General features: G+C 41.4%; 1 protein-coding gene across 2 annotated transcripts in view; it reads left to right on the forward strand.

Annotated features, from left to right (window-relative positions):
- ELL (elongation factor for RNA polymerase II) overlaps nt 1–26,905 on the forward strand; it is a 90,324-nt gene that overhangs the window by 43,632 nt on the left and 19,787 nt on the right. For both annotated transcript variants that reach the window (XM_038383883.2, XM_043502516.1), the window contains exons 3-6: nt 13,025–13,146; nt 15,017–15,180; nt 18,533–18,786; nt 22,074–22,198. In XM_038383883.2, the coding sequence (XP_038239811.1) occupies nt 13,025–13,146; nt 15,017–15,180; nt 18,533–18,786; nt 22,074–22,198 (665 nt within the window). The remainder of the gene's footprint in view (nt 1–13,024; nt 13,147–15,016; nt 15,181–18,532; nt 18,787–22,073; nt 22,199–26,905) is intronic.

Consider the following 26,905-nt stretch of genomic DNA (forward strand, 5'->3'; position numbering starts at 1 on the left):
GGCACTGGTTGCTGCCAGAAGACCAGATACTGGGCAAGATAGACCACTGGTCTGACCCAGTATGGCTGTTCTTATGCATGTGTCAGTCTTACCTTAATGGGTGATGTGTGTTTGGGTTTTTTTTTTTTGTTTTTTAACAAGCATTGAGTTGTGCGCACAGTGTTGTCCAAGTAAGAGCATTGGGTCTACACAGACTGTTTTTCCTTACAATTTCTCACCATTGTTTATCACTGTTGATAGCCATAGTGGGACACATTAAAAACGCCTTGCTGCCAAGAAGAATGAGGAAACCAAAAATACAAGTGATACTACTATGTGTGATAAGTGTAGCAATTCATAGAAGCCTTGCCTATGCCCTTGGGAAACACCTCACCCAACCTGGCAGTTCTGATGCTACATTTTGAGGTGTGAATCAGAATAATGCTGGTAGACTGCATTATTAGTGCACTGTGAAATTTGGATTGACATCTAGTCAGTCCCAAGCAACTGTGTAGCTCCTGTGTTGAGCACACCCCAAAGTTCTTCTATTCCGGAATCTTGGTTCCTTATAATTTTTCTTTTTGCTGAATTCATCGGATGTTTATGGAAGCATGAAACTGTCTTTTATTTAGTTACTGACAATGGAGGTGCTTAATTTCCATGATCTCAACTAAAAGTAACTCAACGCTTTGATACATTTTAAAGCTGTCACTTACAGATCTTTAAATACAAAAGGTGTTATTTTTAATGTTGGGGGACTCAACTAGAAAAAATAATTCCTCATCAATTCTGGTGCTCAGTTCTTGATGCACTCTTTTTGAATTGAAGCATTGCATGAGTCTTAAACTGAGTCATCTTAATTATCATGTGTTGACATGCTTCGGCACAGGAAAGAGAGCTAAGAACTGAGTAGCTGCCTTAATACTATATACCCTTCTTGATTTGTTTAAATGATTTCCTTTAAAGGACAATTCTACTCTGAATGGCACTGTGTATTCCCTTACTGAATATGTCTCTGCTGCAGTTAGACACCAGCTGACTTGGGCTAAGGGGCTATTTAATTGCGGTGTAGACATTTGGGCTTGGGCTGCAGTCCAAGCTCTAGGACCCTCCCACTCGCAGGATCCTAAATCCTGGGCTCCAGCCCGAGCCCAAATGTCTATGCTGCACTTAAACAGCCCTGGGAGCCCAAGTCAGCTGCTACAGGGTTTTTAATTGCCTTGTAGATATTCCCACTATGTCTTAACTCCAGATCAAGTTTGGTCCACTTCCAAGATGATTTTTATTTCTAATCACTGGTAGCACCAATTTACCCAGGAGTATGAAACAAGTTGTGTTCTTTCTACAAACCAGATTCTGCTCTCATTTACATTGTGTGATCCCATTGTTTTTTTTGTTTGCACAGCTGTAACTGAACACTGGTCCCAGTTTTAAAACTTGGGTTTGAAAATTTTGACCTGAGTACCTAAACTTGAGCTCCTAAATTCATATTTAGTAACCTAAATGAAAAATGACCTTAGAGTGCTGAATATCTGCAGCTTTCAATGTGATTTATGAGTTGAAGTAAATTGTCATTCTGAGTTTATACCAGTGTGTTAGAATTTGGCCCTAAATAAAGATAATGAACACATGGAGCCCAAGTTGTGGGCAAAAACTGTTTTGAACAATTTCTTCTTTAAGTAGAATTTAATTACAGAAATGACAATGGCTACAGAATCAACAGTGCCTATTTAATCTGTGATTACCAAGATGGTTCTAAATACTCTGCTTTGAACATTTTATTTTTGTAACCAACTTGTAAGAACTTCTGTCAAACTAGGTAGTTTAGGTAGAAATGCAGTCCCAACATTTAATTGAACCAAAGTTGATATATAGGAGGCAAAATGTGCAATACCCCTCCCCCCCACCCCCACCCGGGTGCACATGTAACAGATCAGTAGCACTGTGCTGAAACTATTTGGAAAAGGAAACAAATATGAGTATAATATGTAGCCCAAAGGAGAGCCTTGTGATTGGCACAGAATGGGACTGTAAATTTTAAGTCAGATTTTTAAATTGCTTATGTAAAGGCAATTTCTTATCCCTTTGTTTAAAGGGCCCACTTTATGCCCTCAGATATAATTTGCCTGTTAAAACTGCTTTCCCTTGTTAAGGTGAGAACTTTGTCAACTGTATGTTTGGCTTCTTCCCAACCTTGTTTAACCTTAACTTTCATGAGCCCAAAAAGTATACAGATTTCTTCCTGGATTTTGTAATTGGGTTTGTACCATGTCCAAGGCATTTTCATTTTAAATAATTTCATGCTGAATCACTGGCTGCAGTGTTGGCCAGCAGGTTCTGGAAGCCTTCCCTGCTGCTGCCAGCTCATCCCAATGGGATGCTGATCTCTAACCCGAGGGAGTCTTTGGGATGGTGGATTGCAATGGAAGTCTCTGACTGTCATCTTGTGGTAGTCTTAAACCTCACGTTGTTGTGATGACATGGTTTACCTCTGCAATGTGGCTGAATGTACAACGAGACCAGTCTCTCATGACCACTCAGTGAACTGATGGGGATTGGCTGACAGGTCTTTTCATAAAAATTCAGATAAATTCAATGTTGATAAATGTGAAATACATGCTGGAGAGCATAATTAGAACTCACACACCTTATAGATGTATTTAACTGGATGCACACAGGAAAAGTGGGGCATTATCGTAGTCAGCTCAATAAAGACCTTTGTTCAACATGCAGCAGAAGTCAAAACAAACAATGTTAACATGCATAGGGAATGAGTGTGAGAAGAACACACTAAATGCTGTAATGCATCCTAAAAATAGTTTGGCCTCACCTGAGATGTTCAGTCCTGGTCACTTGATCTGAAAAAAAGATGTAGCTGATTTAGAGGGGGTAGGGAAATGGGCAACAGGAATGAATGTGGCATGGAAAATTGCTGTCATATGCAAATCAAAAAGCAAGGGACTACTTCCTTTAGAGGAGATAAGAGAACACATTTTTAAAAATACACAAAATAAATGGTGTAGAGACAGAAAATGAGGAACGCCATTCTCTGGTTTAAGTTGATGTGGATCCTGTTGTAAGCACCCATGTGCATGTGTGATTGAATTTTTATAAGTAACTGTCAGTCCAGGCCATGATGCACCCGATGTCACCTCGTGCCCCTGTATGGGGGCATAAAGGGTGGGGCGGCCAAGACCTTCCCTCCATTCCCTTTTACTGCTTGTGGCAGCAAGATGGAACCTGGCGGTACGTTGGACTCAGGTTCTTAGCTTTGGCTACATTTCTTCAAATGCTTCATAATAACATCCAGAACTCTTCTGAGTCTCTGACATGCCACTGCTGTCAACACTATCAATCTATCTGGAGTGAATGTTCAGCCAGACCCCTATGCAGGCCTTCTCAACATGGTGGATTTGAAACCTGTGGGCTTCAAGCACTACCTATCTTGTGATGGGCTAATTCCACTGAAAGATGAACACAGCAGGTGCCTCTTCTGCTTAAGAGAGTCCAACATACTGAGCAGTTGTGCTTGCCAGTCACCTACAGTAAAATCCACAGAGACATGTACTTGAAGAAAGAATGGTTATTTACCCTACAATGACTGTGGTTCTTTGAGATGTTGTTGTCTGTGTGGATCCCACAACTCTCCCTCTATCCCCACTTTTCAAAGTCCTCAACAACTTTGGCTTTGAATTACAGGAGAAGTGAGGGAAGATCGTAGCTGTCCCCCTTATGCCTTTGTATAAGCACCTGCAGTGGAATCTATACTGACTACCACATCTTGAAGAACCAGAGGTACTGTAAGGTACCTCTCTCAATACAAAAAGAAGGGGACCTTCAGTGAAATCAAGTGTCAGATTCAAAACCAATAAATATGTCCACACAACATAACTAACCTGTGAGGCTCATTGCCACAGGATATCGCAGTCCAAGAGCTTATCAGGATTCAAAAAATGATTACTGGTAACAAGAATATCTAGAGCTGTTCTGGTAAATTTAAAAAAAAAAAAGGGATATAAACCCTCATGTTTCAGAGCATCAGCCAAGCTTTAACTATTGGGGGTCAGCAGGAAACTTTCCCTGGAGCAGGCTATCTCGTAGCTGTCTGAAAAGTTTCTTACAGCTTCTTCTGAAGTATGTGGGACTGGCCTTTGTTGATGGAATGCTCTACTATGTGGCCACTAGTCTGTTCCTGAATGGCAATTACTACATTCCTAGTAGAAGTGGAACAGTTTTATACTCAAATTTGGGGATATCTGGGGCAGTTTCCAAGAGAGAGCTTAGCTTATAAGAAGTGATCTTGTGTGTCAGTTTCACTGTCTTGGAAAATTAAGTAGAGCAAAATTACATGGTCTGTTTCTTGGAAGTAAAGTTTTACCTTCTGACTCGCCATCACACAGGATTGCCGCTGAAATGAGAATTGAATTCAAATGCTGTACTTAGCTCCAGAGTAGCATCCGTGTTAGTCTGTATTCGCAAAAAAAAAAAGAGTACTTGTGGCACCTTAGAGACTAACAAATTTATTTGAGCATAAGCTTTCGTGAGCTACAGCTGTAAACTCACAGCTTACAGCTGTAGCTCATGAAAGCTTATGCTCAAATAAATTTGTTAGCCTCTAAGGTGCCACAAGTACTCCTTTTCTTTGTACTTAGCTCCCTGTCTCTTTTGTGATTCTGCGGCCATGGAATTTGCTGCAGAATCCATCCCTCACCAAAGAAGTGTGCAGCAGAATCTGTGCTATCATTTTGTAAATATTACACTTTTAGCCCTTATGTGGTTGTGAAAAAAATCTTCCAAATGCGAATTAAATAGGTGTTAACAAAATCTAGTAATCCCTTCCCTGTGCAGGTGCTCACATTTCAGTGCCTTGTAGTTTCGTAATCCCACTAAGTCTCCCAGCCATCAACAAAACAGGGTATAATAGCTTTTGTAAGGTTTCAAACAAATAACCCCAAGCCTCTTTTTGATTTTGGGTGCTGTAGGCATGCAGAGAAGGTGCCACTTTCAGGCTTTCTTTATAGATGGTGGAATTTTTTTGAAAAATTCCATGTGAGGCAGCCACTTGGCATGGAAAATTCGTGCCCCAAAAGTTAACTGTAAGCAACTGAAAACAAGGTCTTATAATGGGATATGTTGGGCAGCTTTAATTCAGCGGTGCCGTCAGCCCTGCCTGCAATGAAGAAGCCAGCAAGGTGCACAAATGTCCCCCTTAACTGGTCACCTTTTAAGGATCTAAATATTAGTTTCACTGTAAACTTTATAATAATACGAGTTAGAAGAAGTTTCCTTTTCTAGCTGTTTACATTATCTTCCTTCTCCAAGGATATAGTTTCAGTGGGGAAAATTCATCTGAACGACTTCAAAGTACAACTCCTGCTCTCCTATCCTGTCCCTTTATTTAGTGAGGTTGACACTGCAGTGTTACCAACAGAACTGGGGATCAGCATTCTTAAAGCTAGTGCATTTTTGGCCTACTTGAAATAAAACCTAATTATCAATGTTATTTTTAAAGTGTAACACATTAAGGAAAAAATTAGTGCACTTTATTGGATTTTTTTGGCCACTAATTTAAAGTTTCACAGAAGTTTTTAATGGAAACCGCTGTCAGTCATCTGTAATTGTAGTCTATGTTGAATGAAAGGGAATTAAGCAGTGTGATTACCTCTAACATGGCCATTTAATGAGTGAAACACTGAGACCTGCACAGTTTGAGCTGCACTGAGGCATTGTGGGTGGAAAGAGGCTGTTGGCAGCCCAGAGCTGACCTCCGATTGCCTTGTCAACTGTGCAATTAATTGCACTGCCAAGTAAAGGCCAAAGGTAGAGCTTTGAAGGGAGCGAGAACCAGCTCAGTTGGGGCAGATAGAAGGAGCTTTGTCTTTTTTTATTATCTTTGCTGGGTAGGACAAGAAGCTGGCAGTTACGTAACCAGCTGCTTTTAATTGTAGTATTCCTATATGTCAGTATAGAGCCTTGCTTTAAGGAATTAGCAGTTTAACTTTAAGGAACTTTTGGTAAATTCTCCAATTCAAATGGAATAGATAAGAGCTAAGATCAGTATTTAACAAGTCCTCACATCCAAATGATCACATTAATGCCTTTTTTGGTCTATTATTTTTGGAACAAATTTATTCCCCCCTCCCCCCCATTCTTCCTTTATTTCCCTCCCTCTTCTCCCCTCCCTCCCGCCGTTTGCTGCCTTTGTATGTTACCTCATAATGCATGTTGCTATGGAGATGATTTTGATATAACTTTTAAGGGTCACAAATTCTGTATCTGGGACATATTTCAAAGAAAGAATATAATTTAAAGACGCAGTTTCCAGCAACACACGTTTATAAAGGTGGAGACATTTTTTCCCTGTCTGCCTCCATCCTGCAGAGAAGAAAATCCTGCAAATTTCTTAGAAATATTTTGGCTGGGATGGGAGGGAGCAGGGGGAATGAGAGGGTGAGAAACATTTTAAGAGAAATGCGTCTTCCCTTACATTGACATTAATTCTCTAGAAATGCTCTCCATGCCATATGTCCACGTTCTTTCATTAGCATGTAATGTTTGCAATAAGTACCTCAGACCACTGTCTCCCGGCTGTCCATTCATCCCCTGGAAATACCTTTCATCTTGATCATTATTCCATAATTAAAATATTAAGGTTGGGGGACAAATCACTAGGCACAAAAAGTTCAAGTTAATAGCGAAGCATGGCAGTGGTTCTTCATTGTCTAGGGAATGCAAAGCTGAAAGGGAGGCTGTCAGGGTTGTTGGCCCGAAATGTGACTGACAGCTCTTTCAATTTATTAGTTTGAGATCAGGAGGAAAGATCTTCCAGATATGACCATTGGTCCCAGGTAGATTACATTTGGGTCCTGAAAGCTTTGACAGGTCGTTTTAATCACAAATTAGAAATTATCCTTGCTCTTGTGAGATGTGTATCTTCAAACTAGCATTGTTTTGTTAACTACTTTCTCAGTGTGTTATCATGCAATTTTTTTTATAATTTTTGGCCTTTTCAGAATGTCTGCAATAATGAAAATAGGTCATCATTGCTGTAGTGTTACTCTGCCTTAAAGCAGGTATGCAAAGGTGCTGGATCCATCACTGAAATAAGCTGCCTTGTATGGTCTTCATTAAGCTACTTCAAGAGACACATCAGTTTGTTACATTTGTATAAATATTTTTCATTATCAACACGCTTTACTTTATTGTTAATTATTTCATAAAATATTCACTTTTCACTCTTTCTGTGAGACAGTTCTAAATTAGAATTCAAAAGCTTCAGGATCATAGCGTTCTGAAGGGTGGCAGTTCTTGCAATGCAAATTATTGTGAAATGTACAAGAGTTGCTGAGGATAGTTTCTGTTTCAGTAGAAGGGTGTACTGAGTGGGGGTTAGTGCTGGGTCAGATTTGCAGGTGGTGAGTGGAAAGGGGGAGCAAGGAGGAAAAAAGTTAAACTAGTTAAAATTAATTTTAAAATCTTAAGTTTCTTATGATATTTTTGTGCAGCTTTATCTTAATATTTTCACAAGGTATTTTTAAAAACCCCAAATGTGTGAATAACTTAATTGGAAGCATGCCATTTTTTCCACTTCTTGGTATGGACTTGCATTAGCAGTAGTGTTCTAAGTGAAACTTACATTCATCTGTGTAGCATTTTGTTTCAGATGATTTCTTGTAATAGAGAACAAAAGTCACATCTGTAAATGGGCTATTTTTAAATACCAGTGGTTACATGGTATAGTGATTACTGAACACCAGCATCGGGGCTCTTTTGAAGACTAATTATGTGGATTAGATGGCTGGATGACCTGCTGCTTCAGCTAAAAATAATTCCTAGATAACTGTCAATTTGCATTAAATCTACTTTTCAGTACTGAAACAAGCAAATTGTAACGTAAATGTTAATTGCGGATCTTGGTCACCTCAGTCTCAATTGTGTTCCTGGAGGACACTGGCTTTGTAACTTGCAGAAATCCTACAGAAGTTCTAGGTTTGCGACTTTAATAGCAATCGTCTAGTTATAGCCAAGTGTCAAATTTGTAGTAGCTCATTAATTTCTGATTTGGTTACTTAGTTAGTATTGGACAAAACACTTGAAAATGTACCATAAGGAACGGTTCCACATTGATAGGGAGATAGAAAAGGCCCACTAGATCATCTTGTCTTTGTTCTGTACATGCTGGTGTATCTAGTAGTATAAAAGGGAACATTAACTGTGTCAAAAAGAAATTAATAGAGGACACTTAACATTAGTGTAAACCAGACCAGGGTAAAGCCTTCAAACTGACCAGCAAGTGGGACGCCAGCAACCACTTCCTTGCCGGGGGCGGTTCATCCACCATGCCCGGCTCAACTGCGTCCCGCTCAACGGAGCCATCCACCACGGGAACAGAGACAAGCATCGCAGGAAGTGCGGCTACTCGGAGAGCCTGCCGCACGTCCTGTGCAGCTGCAAGCCCCAGTCCAGAGCCTGGCAGCTGCGCCACAATGCCATCCAGAACCGCCTGGTGAAAGTCATCGCACCGTGCCTGGGGGAGGTCGCTGTGAACTGTGCCATCCCTGGTACTGACAGCCAGTTGCGACCTGACATGGTAGTCACCGACGAGGCCCAGAAAAAGATCATCCTCGTCGACATCACGGTCTCCTTTGAGAACAGGACCGTGGCCTTCTGCGAAGCCTGAGCTCGTAAGCTGGAAAAATACGCCCCCCTGGCCGACACCCTGAGAGCGAAGGGCTACGAGGTGCAGATGGATGCCCTGATCGTCGGAGCCCTGGATGCTTGGGACCTCTGCAATGAGTGTGTGCTGTGGACCTGTGGGATCGGTCGACGCTACGCACGGCTCATGCGACGTCTCATGGTCTCGGACACCATCTGATGGTCCAGGGACATCTACATCGAACACATCACCGGCCACCAACAGTAGCAGGAGGTGTGAGCCGGTACGGCATCATGCATCAACTTTGGGAAAGGAACTGAGAGACTTTTTTCCATTGGACCATATGAACTGGAACCATAAACTCACTGAACATTAAATCTCACCAAATGAGGGTAAATCCATCCTCATCATCGTATCCACTCATTATACTCCACACCTGAACATAGCCATTATATGAACAACATACTCCCATATCTCAAGGTCTGTACTTTGACCCGTTAACCTTTTACCCCCAAATGGGGAGATTGCAGATTATGTATCCCTTACGCCACCCGTTCCTAAACCAAATTTCGCACCCCTTGATAATCTGTACCTTAATCCCTGATAACCAGAAATGTCTGTGCTTAAACTGTGTACCGTTTTCCTTTTACTTCAACATCATCTTAATAAAATTATTAAAAGGGAACATTAACTCTGTCAAAAAGAAATTAATAGAGGACACTTAACATTTTAAATCTTCAAACATCCTCACATCCCACTTCTCAGAGGCCAGAATTATACCCATTTTACAGATGAGGAAAGTGACAGGTTGAAACCCCTGGTCACCCATCATGTGTTTGACAGCTGAGAAGTTCCCAGCACTCAGTCCACTGCACTTTACTTTAGGAAAAGAGTTGGTGTTATATCTTGGTACAGCACTGGTAGCTGGAATTCTACCCAATCAAGTCCAGTGAATTTATATTAAAGTATTGAATTCCTGGATTGAGTAACTTGCTCACGTTTCACATTTGCAAACTGTGTGAAGTGACATTTGATGTTTATCTGCTCTTTTGGAAATGAGGAAAACCACTTCTAGGAACTAGGGGCAGGCAAGGTTTGCCAATGTAGAAATTATACTTGTGTAGGGGAGGAGCACTAGGGGCACTCATTTTGCCAAGCACGGTTCCCTGAAGCATTTCTTGCCAGACCAATAGTAAGACATAATAAGCATTGGGTTCCTAGGCTGTTGGAGCACTCTGCTGTTACAGTACTTGGAGGCCAAAACTAAGAGACTAAGCACCCAGAAGCCGAATAGATCCTACTAAATGAAGTTTATATTATTCAGCAAATGGCTACCAGTTCGACCCATGGCTGTGTTGGACATGGTAGACTTGGATGTGACATATATGCATGTATGGTGATACAAGATACAACCAGTAATTCACTTAGGGCTTGTCTGCAAGGTGAATTAGTGCACAGGAAGTCAGGGTGTACATGCATATCGCACCAGCTTGCCCTGGACTAACTCACCATATGAACACTGCTCCAGCAAGTCCCCCAGTGTTCACATGGCAAGTTAGTGATGTGGCAAGTTGGTGTGCTGTTTCACACTCTGGCTAGCCTTTGTACTAATTCTCTGTGTAGACAAGCCCTTATAGGCAGTCAAACTTTAAATAAAAAGAAAAGGAGTACTTGTGGCACCTTAGAGACTAACAAATTTATTTTAGCATAAGCTTTCGTGAGCTACAGCTCACTTCATCGGATGCATCCGATGAAGTGAGCTGTAGCTCACGAAAACTTATGCTCAAATAAATTTGTTAGTCTCTAAGGTGCCACAAGTACTCCTTTTCTTTTTGCGAATACAGACTAACACGGCTGCTACTCTGAAACCAAACTTTAAATAGTGTATGGTACAACTGAAAATAGATTACAATGGGCATTCATTTTGTACCCTCCACTGGCAACCATCTTAATTATCAACCATTTATATTGTGGAAAGCCCTAATCCATGCTGAGCCCAGAACATACAGGGAAAAGAGACAAGTAGCTCTTTTATTTTAAAAACTAGTGCGGTAGGACTCAGGGAATTCGTTATCCATGAGAAAATGGTACAAGTTAGGCTGATGCCAGTGTCATCTGTAGGGTTCTCTGCAGAGCACACTTAATGTGTGATTCATATAATAGCAGGGTCATTCTCCAATGTGAGCCTGAAATCCTGATTTGGAAATTATAATCTCTCAAGAGATAATAATCATAATTTCTAATGGTTTATGTGGCACTGTTTAGTGCCAGATCACTAATTTTAAAAAAGCCAGCCCACGCTGGTTTGAATTAAATACTGACAACAGCAACTATGATTTGAGCATGAGTGAATGAGGGTAGACCAACTTTCTAGAGCGGGGTTTGTCAGTGTCTTCTGGTGGAGACTCCGACCCTCCCCTTGTGATTGGCAGATAGCTGTCACTCCCCACCCATACCTTCATGTAGATTCAGCTTTTTTTTTTTTTTTCCCATTTCCTCTTTGCTCATTTTCTGCCTCTGTCCTGAAAGAAAATTTCATCAAGCCTGCGTGTGGGGCAACTTTTCTTCTGCTCTGTGGCTCCCACCTTCCTATCTTCCACTCTTATGAGCACTACATGCTACTGGGAATGAGGAGGGCATCCCTTGGGAGATCTTTGGGACCAGGTCCCATGTTCTTGCAGCTGTACTGAGTTGCAAAAACTGGCTACGCTGGCTCTTGCAATTTTATTTCAAGTATCACAATACTTGGTATCTTATTAAATCCCTAGCTCCTGGAATCAAGTGATGATGCGAGAATCTGTTTTCCATTAGTTTAAAAAAAAAAAAAGCTTCTAGTTCTTATGGTTCCGTACCAACCTGAAAATATAACCCTGATGCACTCTGAATTCCAACACCAGAAAGCAAATAAAAAGAATCCCATGTTTTTGTCATGATTTTTTTAATCCCGTCTTCGTTTTTTGCGTGTGTGAGGGGGGTCTGACTCATGATCTTTGAATGTCTGCAGTTGGCAGAGCACAAGACCAGAGAAGAAAAGCTTGTGCTGGTGAATCTTGAGCCTGCAGCCAGATATGTTAGAGCTTGGGGTAGATAAGTGGATTTCAAGGACCTGCATGTTGCTTTACATACAGAAGCACGTTTGAGCCTTATCTACACTAGCACGCTCATTTAAAAAATCCCTAAAAGTTCCCACCTGTGGTGTAGTACCAGTGCAGCTCCTGCAGTGGTAGCAACATCAGTGGCACTGGTTTAGATGGAGCACAGGTGTTCATCAGCATTCTTACCATCTTGTCTAGACCTTCCCTGAGAGATCTCAATGACATGGTGTTAAAAACAACTTTGTCCACAGTAGGACTCCCCATGTTACCAACACAAGTGCTGATAACTGTAGGAGATTTTGGGGGGACAAGAGGAGCACCTTCTCTCACTACTAAGAGCTCTGAAACCATTTTCCAGCTTATCTTTCTGGAATCTGGCAGAAATACTTCAAATGGCTTTGTCTAGCCTTTGATCTAGATTTAACTGGTGCATTTCTTTTTGATGAGCTGCTAAGCCATGCTACGTCCAAAAAATATCTATCATTAAAGTCCAAACTATGCTAGGAGGTTTTTGTTGGTTTAACATTACCAGTTTAACTAAACTGGCAAACCCCTCCTAGCGTAGATGCAGTTACACTGATATCAAATGTCTACAGCAGTATAACTTACTGCTGGCTCCATGACAGACCTAAGCTGATACTGCCATAAACATTTCTGTACCCATATAACTGCCCTTACACTAGGGTTTTTACCAGCATAGCTATGTTGGCAAAAAATCACACCCCAACTGACATAGCTATCCAGGCAAGTCTAGAATCTACAGCCCTAGGGTGAACCTGCTGGCAGGATAAAATCCACAGGAAGCATACCTCTTCAGAAACCTTCCCCAGATAGTTTGGATTCAGTCTTGCTGTGGTAAACCAGAATTTAAAAAGCCAATTGCTGCCTTAGAGTGAATTTGCTGGTAAAAATTCATAATGCTCTTCTCCCTCATTCCGTCGCTATTTCTAAATCTCACACCCATCTTACCCTTCTGTGACCAAGACCAGACTGCCATTTTCTGGTACTGTATAATTGGAGAAAATAAATAAAACTAGAAAATGACTTGCGGTTGGGCTGGAGAAGGGAAGACAGAAGCAACTGTTAATGCTCGTTAACTATATGAAACTGCCTTACTCCTGCTCCTTCTGCTTGACTTCATTCCTGTGTTCTGTGCCATAAATCACAAATGTTACTTGTGTTAAATGCTGAAAATGACTTTTGAGAAATTCAGCACTAAGTGACCTTCCGAATGTCTTGTGTTTGTGGTAGAGCAGACTTCCCAATGATCCACTTTTTTTTTCTTTCCAAACAGCACATCACTATTCCCAGGCCCGACTGCCAAACGGAAGTGCGAACTTTCATGTTTTACCTTTCAAATATTGGCAGGGACAGCCCGCAGGGGAGTTTTGACTGTATACAGCAGTATGTATCCAGGTGAGTGGTACATCAAAAAGGGAAAAAAATCCTGTTGCTCGGAATCGGGGTTTTTTTACTTGCATTATGAAGAGAAGTGAAATGTAAATGCGCCTTTAAAGTAAGTGGTGGTTTGTTGTGGTTTCCCTCCCCCCCCGAGGAGGCTTTCCCTTTGTGGGACCTTGTGTGTGCCGAGAGTCATACACAGAAAAATGACTACCTGTCCCAGCCACTTCCTGGATTTTTTGCAGATAGGTTCAAAGAATGCCCCTGTCTTCTTCACATTCCACGTTCTTTTGTTGTTTTACAGGCTTCTGCTGTGTCTGTTAAATTTCTTTTTCTTAAAATGTCAGCTCTAGCAATGGTGGAGATGCTAACGTAGACAGACCACTAATATTGTAACCTGCACACTTACTAGCCCCACTTACAGCGGCAGATCTAGAAAACTTGGTGACTAAAATGCTGGTGGCCACTAGTGGCCTGTGCACACTAAGTATCCTGCTTCACTATAATTAATGAAGCTAAATGGTGGCAGGGCAGGGAGCTTTTTAGGCAAGGCCAGGGAATCCTGTTCGTGTCTGACATCAGTCATTAGTTTTGGAGATCGTTTTGCTCCAGGGGTAGATAGTGCTCGTTTATGTTTAAAGTGTTCCTCTAAAGCTTTCAAGTGGGATTTCAAAAGTGCACAAATCAATGGAAAAAACCCATTGATCTCAGTGGCAGAGCTAGTGAAGTACTGAGTGCTTTTTGAAAATCCCAGCCTCCACGGCCACGTATGTATTGCTACTTTAGTTTGAAAAAACTTCTGACCAAATTCGGCTTCACTTGGGGCAGACACAGGCTAGTTGCACTGTATGGTGATCAACAGCATGTGCTTCCTCCCACCCCCACCCCCCCTTCCTCTCTCTCCCCCTGCCCTGTAGTGTGGATCAGGGGAGCTCTGCCTTTAGTGAGAATTGGGCTGGGGAGGATGCACTGTGAAGGAGAACACCTTTGCATTACAGTGCACAGAGCCTTTGAAAAACATGGTTGGGAACTAAGTGACCGGTTAATGGGTCTATCAGTGAGATCCCTGGAAATTCTTCTAGGTTAATGCTTTGCAGGAGGGCTTAAGTATCTGGGCTACAATCCCTTTTCAATGCCTGTGTAATTTCCTACCTTTCTTATCCTTAGAAAGCTGCAGTGACTTTATTGACGCTTTCCCAGTGACAAACGCAGGAAAAAGTTCCTAATTCTCCAGTGGCTTGGAAAGCTCAGACATCTACTAGTCCTGAGGTGCTTGCATCAGAGACCATTGCATTAAATTTTCCATTCTTACTGTTCTGGCAGGGTTCAGCTCTGTCAGTAACAGCTTGTTGCTCAGTGGCTGCTGCAGAGTAGCAAGTTTTTCTCTTGAACCCATTTTGCAGAAATCTCTTGTGGAGGAAGGATAGTCTTGTATTTAAGGGATAGGACTTGAAGCTGGGAGATCTGGATTCTATTCCTGGCTCTCCCACAGATTTCCTGTGTGATTTTGCCCAGGTCATTTTAACCACATGGCAAATGAAGATGTCATCTTACAGGGATATTAGGCTTTATTCATATTTGTACAAGAATCTGAGCTGCTTATATGAAGCATAGCCATGTGAGTATAATTATTTCTGTAATAACTTGCTGGCAGGAATCTGAAGTAATAAACTGATTAGCTCGCTAGTAGTAGATTTTGTTTTGTTTTTTTTCCCCCCACATAAACAGAAAAATGTTAGTATGGTTTGTTATACAAGGAACTGACACTTAGCAAAAGGCCATGATGTGCACAGCTGCTTTCAGGTAACTTCAGGTCTCTTACTAGCCAACAGCGGAATGTACGTTAACCCTAGGGATATCTGAGTCTATCGTTTATTTTTTACAGCAATGGTAATATCCATCTGGACTGTCTTGGAAGCATACAGGATAAAATCACTGTGTGCGCTACTGATGACTCCTACCAGAAGGCAAGGCAGAGCATGGCACAAGCTGAGGAGGAAACTCGCAGCCGAAGCGCAATAGTTATTAAACCCGGTGGGAGATACGTAGGTAAGAAGCAACGTGATTGTTGGAGCAGTACCTGGATCCCACCTAGGATGCATCTGTTAGTGTTTGTCTGGGCTATGCACGGCTTGACTGTAAGTGGTTTGCGGGCCAAACCTGACAACACACATCTTGCTTTTAAACAGTATCTGGTAGTGTCTGAGGGTCTGGTAACTTCTTTAGAGTAAAAATACTGAACTTAGCAGAGCTATTTGAGCATAAGCTTTCGTGAGCTACAGCTCACTTCATTGCATGCATTCAGTGGATGCATTCATGCATGCGATGAAGTGAGCTGTAGCTCACGAAAGCTTATGCTCAAATAAATTTGTTAGTCTCTAAGGTGCCACAAGTCCTCCTTTTCTTTTTGCGAATACAGACTAACCCGGCTGCTACTCTGAAACTTAGCAGAGCTAGTGGTCAGATATTCAATGACCATTCTGTTCCTAGATGGCAGCTGAGGATTGGCCTTGCAGTTTGCTTTTTGAGAGTCTTTCTTTATTTCTGTTACCGGGGACCAAATCGTTGTACTGCGTCACAAAAAGTGTTTCTGTACTGGCCGACTCACCAGATACACGAAAATGAACCACCCATGCTATTCCACATACCTGGGGTGCATTTGCAATGAAAGGAAAGCCATTAAATGTCATCTGGGGACTGAACTTGTATTAATCAACAAAGGGATTAAGGTAATGGTGTTAATTGCAGCCATGGAAGAAACTGTTCTACCTTTCAAGCTGAAAGATAGAATCTCTATTGGGAAGGAAGAGATACAGGACAAATTATTAGTGGGTTCCAAACTGGAGTGGGGAGGTGCTTTCCCTGGGCTCAGATCCCTATCCACTGCCAAACACATGAACAATTAGTGTAACCCAGAAGGCCCAGCCTCAATTTTTATGAGTCAGTTGGTTTTTCTTCTCCCAGCTCATGTGATCTGACGACTTGTTTCCTCACAGAGGATGTCTGTGAACAGAATGTGAGTTGCAGAATGTAGAATTGACCTTCACTCGTAGTTTTATCAACCAAGTGCTCAAAGATGAGGATTAAGATAGTAATCAGGATGGAAATTCATTGATTTCCTGTTTAATTTTGTTTAACTCTTCATATTTGAAAAACCTTTAGAGTAAAGGGATAAAGTCATCAGGCTCATGAGCAAACAGCTTCCCAGAAAGAAAGGATAATAAAACTTAAGTTCTAGTAAGAATTTTAAAATTTTCCCTCTATAAAATGAACACAGCCAGCAAGTGTTGGGGTGGGGGTGGGGTTTACTGTGTAAACTGAGACTTTGGTGTCAAAATGTTTGGGGAGGGGGGACTCGGAACACAGTAGTCAGGGTTATATTTAAGGAAAGGGAAGGAAGAGGGGTCCGGGGTCCTGCTTTCCAACCTAGGGGGTAAAGATGCATATTCAGAGTAGCCTCATCTTGTAAGATGCACATTGCATCTGACTTACAGGATCCGCAAGCATGTATGTGACTTGTTGACTTTATATGATCTGAGAGAGGAAGGAAAGCTGATTTTTTTTTAAAAAAATTAATGTTTACAGGAGATTATAGGGGGTCAGCGCTTATGCATGTGTATATATAGTGATTTCAGGCAGCTCAACCTGATTGCTATGAAGAAGTTAAATAATTTCTCATTAAGTGTGAAAATTAGAGCAGTCTGGATAAGCCTGACCCTTGAACAGAACACTTGTTGAGGTTAAAAAGGGTTTGGTTTAACATCAGGTGTATTTTGTGTGTATCTCTCTACCTCTTGGTTCTAGCTGTAAATGGAAATGTCACAAAAAACATATTTCTGGTGTTTGATTCCTGGCAAAAAAAACAAGCAAGCTCTAGAAACCGGACGAGTCTGTTCCTATGACATTTCTTATCCCGTTTCTAGAAATTAGATTGTTAGACCTCTGAACTTCTGGATGCTTAACAACAATGTGTGGACTTTTTGGTTCTCTTCCTTTTTGTCTTCACTCCACCCCACCAGTGGAACAGACTTTATTGACTTGCATCAATTTGTGTGTAATCAGAACCCAGGAAATGATGGCTTAAAAAAATTATGCAACCTACATTTCAGTAGACTAGACAAACATTGCACACAATCAGCAGCATCTTCCAATGACTCAGTTGAAAACATCGTTTCCTAAGCAGAGAGAATTGCCATGCTGAAATAAGATCTCCAAAAATTGTTGGAATAAATAGCTGGATTTCATTTATGCCAGATTAGTTCACTCTGTTTGCTTGAACTAAAATGGCTGTTAATTTTTAAATGGCTTCTATAAAACTGTGCAAGATGTGAAGACTTTTGCCTCTTGTTTTGGCTATCTTGTTTTCTTTTCTATAGACTGTATTCTCTGTCATGGGGGCATATTTATGATTAATAATAGAATCTGGCTTTTCATTAAGAAAGCTCTTGTTTTCCATATGGAAACAACGCAGGGTTTTTTTGTTTTTTGTTTGGTTTTTTTTTAAGAAGGAGGGGCGACTGGTCTTCCAGCAAACGATGCAGTTTGCCTCTGTGTCACATCAAAGGGGTTTCCATTAAAAAAAAAAAAATCAGGCTTGACGTGGTAGCTGGAAAAACTTAGGCCCAGAGGGTATAATCAAAAGGAAATAGATAAAAACAAAACTCCCAAAATGGAATTGAGGAAGTTTTTCCTGGGGGATTTGAACTGAATGTTAAAATCTATTTTACAGTTCTCAAGTGTACACAAATGTTCATTAAGAGGCTGAAAGTTATTACTTAAATAGAAACGTCACATTAAATAGTCAGTATGATAGATAACTAGACTAGCATGCAAGGGTTAGACCCCATCCGTGTCCTTGTATTTACTCTCAGGGGGAGGGCTTGTGGAACCAGACCCATAAAGTTCCTATTGTTCTAAAAACAGAAACATCTGCTGGAGAACAGTTTAGCTGAGATCAGTAGCGGGGGAGCCTCCCATTGACCAGTTCTGCTCTTATCACTCTGTATTACAGTGCTGCTCTACATTGCAATTGTGGGACTTTCCTTTTCACAGGAAAAATCTGGCTGGACTCAGTAGGAGATGTAGAACATTGTGAAGATAGTAGGACTGGTGAGCAGAGAATTGAAGTTCTACAAGTTTGTAGCTGCTAATAATCATGTTCCCCATGTGTGATGACGCTGCTTTGGACTTCCAGTTACTTTTACACGCTTGGATTAAATCTTAGGTTTCGCCGAATGTTTGTCCTGGACTTCCATTGGCACAGGAGTATGTGTATTTGAGTCCTCCATTGTTGTCTATCAGGGCTTCATGTTGGAGTTTATTATGTACATACGCACATTGGCAAAACACTGGACTTTACAAGCTGACTCCCGCAGTTCACTAAGTTTTCATCTCATTTTAGGCAAAAAGGTTCAGTTGCGTAAGCCTGCACCAGGAGCTTCCGATGCCGTTCCCTCTAGGAAACGGCCAACACCAGTCAACCTCGCCAGTGCAATAAAGAGAGGCAATAGTGCAATTTCTCAGAGACCCTTCAAAGATAGGGTTGTGCACTTATTGGCACTAAAGCCTTATAAGAAACCTGAACTTATTCTCAGATTGCAAAAGGATGGACTTTCTCAGCAGGACAAGGATTTGCTGGACAGCCTCCTGCAACAGGTTAGTCCTACCTAGATGTTTGCCTAAATCATTAAGACAAATGTGGTGTCATAATGTTGGTAGATTTTTGTCTTAGTCCATACTTAAATTGCAGCTTTGATGTGAGCCATAGATTAATTTTCTTCAATGGCTGTGCCTAGTAAGAATCGACTAAGGGATAGGTTGCGATATTATACTGGCTTTGTTAGAGACACATTAGCAGCCCCTCAACATTTTCACTTTCAGGGGTTTATAATCAATTTGTATAAATTATCTACCAAATTAGGACCGCTTTAAGAGCAGACATTTTGGTCACTTCCACACTTTCAAATTGCATTGCAGTATATTGTGTATTTAATACCAAACTGTGACCTCTCCTTGCTTTTATGGCTTTGTGGCAAACATTTAACACCTGAGTATGAATTGATATGAACTATGATAGATAGGGTTCAGAGGTGTTCATAATACATGCAGAACAATAACATGTCAATAAATTAGCATATGCAGTATTTTCCATCCAAAAGAGAGAATGTTCCCTGCTCACTTTGTCCCTCGGCATCTCTCAAATCATGCCTTTACTGTTAAAGAAATGTATTGTATTGTTTAATGCTGAAGATCATGCAGCTTCTTGCTAGTCATATTCTCATGTATGCCAGACATTAATGCTTGACTTCAAGTTGTACCAATTCAGTAATACCAGCCTGAATACTCCAACTTTATTTGTGCTAGATGAATGTGCTATTAGTAATAATTATCTTTACTGCTTTTATAGTATTTACATTTTCAGAACACATTACCAACAATTAATTAAATGTCACAACATCCCTGTCTTTTAGGTATTGGAATTGTTAACCCCCATATGTAGCTGGTGAGATTGAGACAGAGAGGTGAAATTGCTTGCCCAAGGACATACGAGTTATTAGTCAAATTCAGATTGTAACTCTGGCATTACTGGTTCTCAATCTGGATTTTAATCCATTAGAACTACTGCCTCAATGTGCAGTACCGTTCTGAGTTTTTTAACCTCCTGAATGTCTTAATGTTGCGTAACTTCAGTGAACAGTCTCTGCTGTAATCTTTTACTAATATAGTCACAAACCTCTAGCAGGTTGCTGCTATGACTAGTAGTCGCAACACTACCAACATGATTAGGGATAACTCTGGGTTGGCTGTAAATGTATTACCTCTCTGCAGCGGTGGTGCTCCCATCCTCAAGCAAACAATAAGTACAGAACACAGGCTGTGTTAACTTCCTGCCCAAATGTGTCTGGGAGTCCGTTCATTATGCTGTTTTATCTACACAGGACTGTGCTAGTATTAAGTGTACAGTCTTAATTTCTCAAAAGATACTACTGGGGGAATGGAGCGTGCAGGTCTCAGGAGCTGTGGTGTTCCCAGGACTTGCTGATGTGGAAAGCAATTTAAAAAAATCCTGAGAATTTTTTCTGAGTAGATTATAAGACCTTCTGAGCAGGGCCTGTCTGTACAATACCTGGCACGCTGTTGGTGCAACAGGGGAAAATGATCTGGGTATTGGTAGAAGATATTTTCGGGGAGTTTCTGAAGCAGAAACTGGCTTTTTGTCCCTCCCCCCCTTTTTTTCTCCATATCGGACATTCCCGTGTGATTTTTTTTTTAAATGTAACATACATTGTAATTCATCTTTTGCTTGGCTCAGGATTTTGGAACATTGATAAAACTGAAAGGAAAAACGAAGTATTTATCACGTAAATTGACGATTGCATGTTTATCTCTCATCTGCAAAACGTGCAATGCTCAGTCCTTGACTAGAACTTCGTACATGAGATTGTCACATAGTGTTTCTTGTTAGATGTCATGTTTCCTGCTTCTTCACTTTGTTTTTTATGGGGGTAATTTATCGTTTTGTGAGGATAATCTAATAGCACATTTCATACAGTGTGCTGTCAAGATGATTTACAATCCATAAAGACAACCTAAAATATAACCACTTCTACTGAACTAGGTAAACCCCAGAAAATATGTTTTATCTCAAACTGATAGTTTTGAACATGTTCAAATTTAAAGTGCAGTCTATTTTAGAGCAGGGAACTAAGAACCCATGGAATTCGGAACTTCCTTCCTGTCTTTGCCTTTTTGTAAACATGACATTGCACAAGTACTTAACATCTGTACCTCAGTTTCCCTTTCTGTAAAAGTGAGCTTAGTACTTCATCCCATAAGTGAACTGTGATCCTTGACTGGTGCTTTGGAAGGTGCTTTGCAGTCCTCTGACAGGCTGTAGAGACATTTAGAGTATTTACAAAGGCATGATCCCTGGATGTGTAAGAGTTACTAATAAATGTGTATGAACCTTGCATTTTTCAGATGAGAAGGTAATTGCAGCTGAGAGTTAAAATTTCCGTCTAACTGTTGAAAGATGAATTACAGTGGGGAAACCTAAGTTGTTTCCATGCTGACATGTTTCTGTTGGCTTCAACAGAGTTCCCCATTAGGCCTTGAATGGTCTCTGTGTATAGGAAATCTCTGTGGTAGGTTCTGTCAAAATGCAAAAAGCTTCCCAAGGTCATGTGCTATATTAATTACAGAATATGATTATTGGGTGAAGTGATTATTTTGTTGAGCTCTGGAGTACAAGTTATTAATGGTAAGTTTTGCTTTCTCTCTCTCGTAGTAGCTGTCAACATGACCACTTCTTCTTTTCCCATGAAACTAAGCAGGTCACTTTAACTAGAAGTGTATGCCATAAAACCACATTGTGCGGACCTGAAGTATCTAGGGAAGCATTCTTTCTCCTGCCCTTCCAGACTATTACATCTTTTCTATTTTTGATTACTCCTCTCTACAGTGGGAAACTTTGTCTTCAGGCAGCTGTGAACAAAGCTGTCACCATAACGGTTTGTATATCTGTTGATATGCAGCTTCATTTTAGGTGTTGGACAGCCTTGATAAATTGTTTGCCTATTTCCAGATGTTTCCCTTAACTCATGTTGGAGCAGCCCCAGATTATTTTGTGTCCGTATTGAATGGCCATTTGTAGTCTCAAGTTTTTGTACTTGCATCTCAGTATAATTTGATATGTAAATGAACATTTGCTGGGGCTCCTAGGTGCTAGTAATATTGTGCTGCCACTGTACACAAAAAAGAAGACACAGTTGGATAAATAATTTGGAAGCAAATATTAATCCTGGTGCTTATTGACACCTGTGACTATAACTGGTTCACTAACTCTCTGTTGCATCTTTTCATCCAGATTTTTTGAATTTTTTTGTAAAAATTTGTGAAAGCCAGACTCTAATTGCTTTTCACAAATTACTTTTCTATTTCAGGTGGCAAATCTGAGTGCCAAGGACAGCACTTATACATTGAAAGATGGTATGTACAAAGATGTACAGAAAGATTGGCCTGGCTACTCGGAAGGAGATCAGCAGTTACTGAAGAGGATACTTGTTCGGTAATTGTTCCACACTTTTTTGTGATGTCATCTGCTAGCTGGATCTCTTACTAATCTACTAACTTGGGCCTGTAAATAGCGAGCCAGATCAGCTGGTGTAAATCGGGGTAGCTCAGTGAAGTCAATAGAACTACATCAAGCAGAAGATCTGGTCCATAGTGTCAAATATTTGATTCTAACATGCAGCCTATTTAATCTGCTACTAAATTTGGCTGGTGAATGTGCTCAAGAATGTTCACCAAAACTGTATGCAGTGTGATAGACCCAGGCCAGTTGGGTACAGCAGAGTAGTAGAAGGCAGACATACTGACAGCTGGAGAAGCACTTTTCTGTTCCCTGACTGACCAGAGCAGGGGCTGCTCCAGGCTAGGGTGGACACCTGATTCCAATTAGCCTGCAAAGAGTCAGTTAAAGCTGTTAGGCTAATGTGAACACCTGACTCTAAGGCCCCTCTGATACTATAAAAAAGGGCTCACTATGGTCAGGCTGAGGGGAGCCAGAGGAGAGGAAGTGTGGCTGAAGGGCTGGGTAATGAAGACATTCTCAAGCCACTGGAAAGGGAGCCCTAAGGTAAGGGTGAAGAAGGCGTTGAGAAAGCTGTGGGGAAGTGGCCCAGGGAACTGTAGCAACTCTGGCAGTGAAAGGTTGGCTGCCAACAGCTGCTGCCATTAGGGTCCCTGGGCTGTAATCTGGTGAGTAGAGAGTAGGTTCGGGTTCCCCCCCAACCCAGTACTACAGAAACACCTCCTGGAAGGGGAAGACAGGCCCCTGTCAGGACAGGAGGCTAAACTGTTCTTGAATAAGCCCATAGGAGCAACAGAGACTGTGGGAGTTCTCTCACCAACCTCCTTGCTGGCTTATGATGAAAAGGGCTCAGTAACCTGGCCTTAGAGAGAGAAGGGCTCTGTGGAGGGTTGCAGTGAGCCTCTGAGGCGAGCATAATCCTGGAAGCGCGGGACCCATGGGGACACAGTTGGAGCTCTGCCACAGCAGTCCCTCTATTAAACTTTAGGAATTTCACAAGTTGCATGTCACTGTGTTCTTAACCAATGGAAACACAAGCCACAGAAAAATATGGGAGGAAAGAAAAGGCCATTCCTTAGATGGGAAGTTAATGATTGTTTAGAACTCTAACAGAATTTAGCTAGTGAGGGAGGTAGTTCTCCATCAAATTTGGCTCTTCATTTAATTTCTCCTCTCCTTCTCTGCCTCTCCCCTTACATGTCACTTTGTTGCCTTGTTGTCCTCTGTGCACAGACTTCTGTTAGTCCCTTCTCCTGAGGACAGGTTATCCAATGATGTGACTTCCCTCTTCTGCCCTAGGCATGCTGCTCAGCTACTGCATTCCCTGCTCTTCTGGATGTTCCCCTGCCATTAGTGGCTCTGTCTTTTTTTTTTTTTTTTTTTTTTTTTTATGGCAACTTCTTTTTTAATCCTCTTGAGCTGTATTTGTGTGAGCAGGTTTTGGTCGTGTTTAACATAGATTGTCCCATCTAGCACAATTTAACACACTTTGTGTCCAAACACAAGTCTCTCAATTGTGTGTTTGCTCTGCTACAAGTTTGTGTCAGGTAACCTAGGGTCACCCCAGGGTTAACTGTGACTCAGGATCAATCACGTTAAACCTCATGTAGATGGAGCTTAAAGCAAACAAGGCAATGTAGCTCTGCATATGGCAGCCATCACCCCTCTGCCCATTTACCTAGCCTTCACTGCCCAGGAGTCCACCTGAACAGAAGCCTCTTACCTTGTACATGTCCCTATTTACTAGCAGCCCCTCATAGAGGCAGCTAGGATGGCTTCTCTGTTTCTAGCTGTTTTTTCAAACCTTTGAGTTTTGCCTCATTACAGCCTGTGGGATTAGAACCTCTCTTTGGCAGGCAGAAAGAGTGAAAACATGTTTATTGCTGCAGGAGGGCAGTAAGCAGACTGTTAGAATCTGTCCACTTCATCAGGTACTTGTCCCTAGGATTGAAAGTCTCCCTCCGTCTGGGAGTACACAAAGACTCTCATCGTACCTGTACTTTGCAACTATACCCCTTAAATTATAGCCCTGCAGATCTCTCTTAGGGGACTCTACTCTGTTCTACGGGTTTATAGTCCCACTTCTGGTTTCTGCACGTTTTCTCCAGTCTGTACTGTTTGTTGTGCAGGTAGAGACTTGATTTGGACTTGTTTTGAGGCTTATTTCTGTTGTGATTTTTGGTTAATATAAAATATAGCTTTTTTGTTTGAACCATTTCCATGGTTTGAAAGCACAGTTGGCTTGAAGATGAGACTTTTTAAACCAACAAAATCTGTAACACTAAATGTTCTTTGGCATACTTAGGAATACTCAAACTGGTGTGTTGTAACCAATTTAAACATCCTTCATGCTGAATTATAGTTAAATGGAAAATTACAATTATCCTTAGTCTGTACGGCTTTTAAAAAAAAAAAAGTTGATTCTTCCTAGCAGAGAAGTGTTTACTGCTTCTCTCGAATTGTGGCATTCAGTTACGCAAAGATCTAAAAATAGGCCCTGGAAAGGACGTATTCAGCTGTACAAACAAAGGCCTGCTCAGCCGCTGCAGGTAAGGAGACTACAGAATGGGAAACCATGTAGCGTGGAAGCTGGTAGAAACACTCAGAGCACAGGCAGCAGATGCAGCGTTTCACCTACTTTTGCCATGGTAGCCTCAGCTGCTGCTTAGTTCTGTCCAGTTGTTAAATACCCTTTGACAGCACTCTAGTGAGCATAAGAACAAGGAGCTGAACGCTTGAGATGCCTTAAGAGTTGCTTCAATAACCCAGCTTTAGATGTTTTAAATTGTTTTTAACAGGATTAATGTTGGGTTGATTTGCTATTTCCAGTGTTGCTCCCTTTTTCCGGCCTTCCTACTGTGTTGTAGCTTAGTCTTTGGACACCATGTCTATGCTCTGGGCACTAGAGTGGCATAGCAATGGCACGACAGCTGTGCTGCAGTAAGCACTAGTCTAGATGCAGGCTACGGCAGTGGAAGGGGTCCGTCTGTCACTATAGGAACTCCATATCCCCAAGCAATGGTAGCTAGGTTGATTGGAAGCATTCTTCTGCCCATGTAACTGGGCCTACACTGGGTTAGGCTGGCACAGCTTCGGTGCAAATTCTTCACACCCCTGGCCCCGAGCGTCTAACTATTTCAGCCTGAGTTTTACCCCTAGACCAGGCCTGGGTGTTAGCAACTTAAACTGCATTGGATTCAGTGGCTTTATCCCTTTTGGACACCTTTCACTTCAGTAAAGAGAGGTGGCCTAGGATTGCTTTTGTTGACTAGTTTAGGAGATGTCATCGTACTTCATAGAATCCTAGAATCTAAGGTGGGAAGGGACTTCAGGAGGTATCTAGTCCAACCCCCTGCTCAAAGCAGGACCAATCCCCAGTTTTTGCCCCAGATCCCTAAATGGCCCCCTCAAGGATTGACCTCTCAACTCTGGGTTCAGCAGGCCCATGTGCAAACCCCTGAGCTATCCCTCCCCCCTACTTGAGGCTAGTCAATGAGAAACTGACTTTAAAAAGGTTTCAGAGTAGCAGCCGTGTTAGTCTGTATTCGCAAAAAGAAAAGGAGTACTTGTGGCCCTTAGAGACTAACAAATTTGTTAGTCTCTAAGATGCCACAAGTACTCCTTTTCTTTTTGACTTTAAAATCAGTTAATTGTAATCTATATGCATTGCCACTAGTCCCCTTCATAGGCATACAAATAACTGTCCCTCAAGCATGTTTCTTTAGGTGACCGTTACCATTGAGGCATGGTTGTTTGGTTTATTTTGTCACTTCATTTAGTTTAAATCTCTTAATTAAGAGAATGTGGATTTAAACATGGAAATTAGCTGCTGAAGTGTAATCAGAGCTTCAGGTTAGGGAAAGAAACAAGTTCCTCTGGTAGAACTTACCCATGTTAAGTAACCAAGATCTATGTGGGTTGTAGAACTGCTACAGTAAAACCTTTTTTGTTTTTCTAAATCCTCTTCAGAGTTAACTTCTTTACAGATGCAACTTGATTCAGTAGAAGGCATTTATTTCCTGAGTGATGTAAGACATGGGTTCTCTGGATCATGCTGGAAAAGTCCCAGGGCAAAGTTAATGTTCTCTGAAACTTGCTCTGGGAGCTATGGAATTACATAGAAAAATGAGATTTGATGCTTAACAGAAGGTGGATGGATTTAGCAATGAAAATGAACTGTAGTATCTTGTTTTTGATGCAGGAGTTTGCCATTTTATTTGAGACAATTCTGCAAGAGCAGCACTTGGAACAATCATCTGGGAGGTGCAAGTTTAAAGAGTATTTATTGTGGAGCCTTAAATTTGTCTGGTGCATAACAGACCAATGAGGCTCTTGTCACAGATGCCACTTCTCCCCTTTAGCACCCCAGTGGCTCACTTTTAAGGGATAATTGTCCCACCCTTTGTGGACTAAAATGCTCTCCTAATGGAGAGAGATTTACTCCATTTAACATTTGAACTTGCCTTAAAAGCAGGGACCCGGTAAGAAGGTCTCTGCATTGATTAATTTTTTGTAAGACCATAACGCTACAAGATTGAAAAACGATTGAAAAGTCAGTGAGACTCTAAATGAATTCTGATTACTAAAGGGCATCCATCAGTCGTCAAGCACGGGCTAGAACACAATGAAGCCATCCAGTACAGTCACTTGGCTTTTTAGTTTTAATATAAATGTTTTATCTGA

Source organism: Dermochelys coriacea, chromosome 25 (assembly GCF_009764565.3).
Source record: "Dermochelys coriacea isolate rDerCor1 chromosome 25, rDerCor1.pri.v4, whole genome shotgun sequence".
Lineage (NCBI taxonomy): Eukaryota > Metazoa > Chordata > Testudines > Dermochelyidae > Dermochelys > Dermochelys coriacea.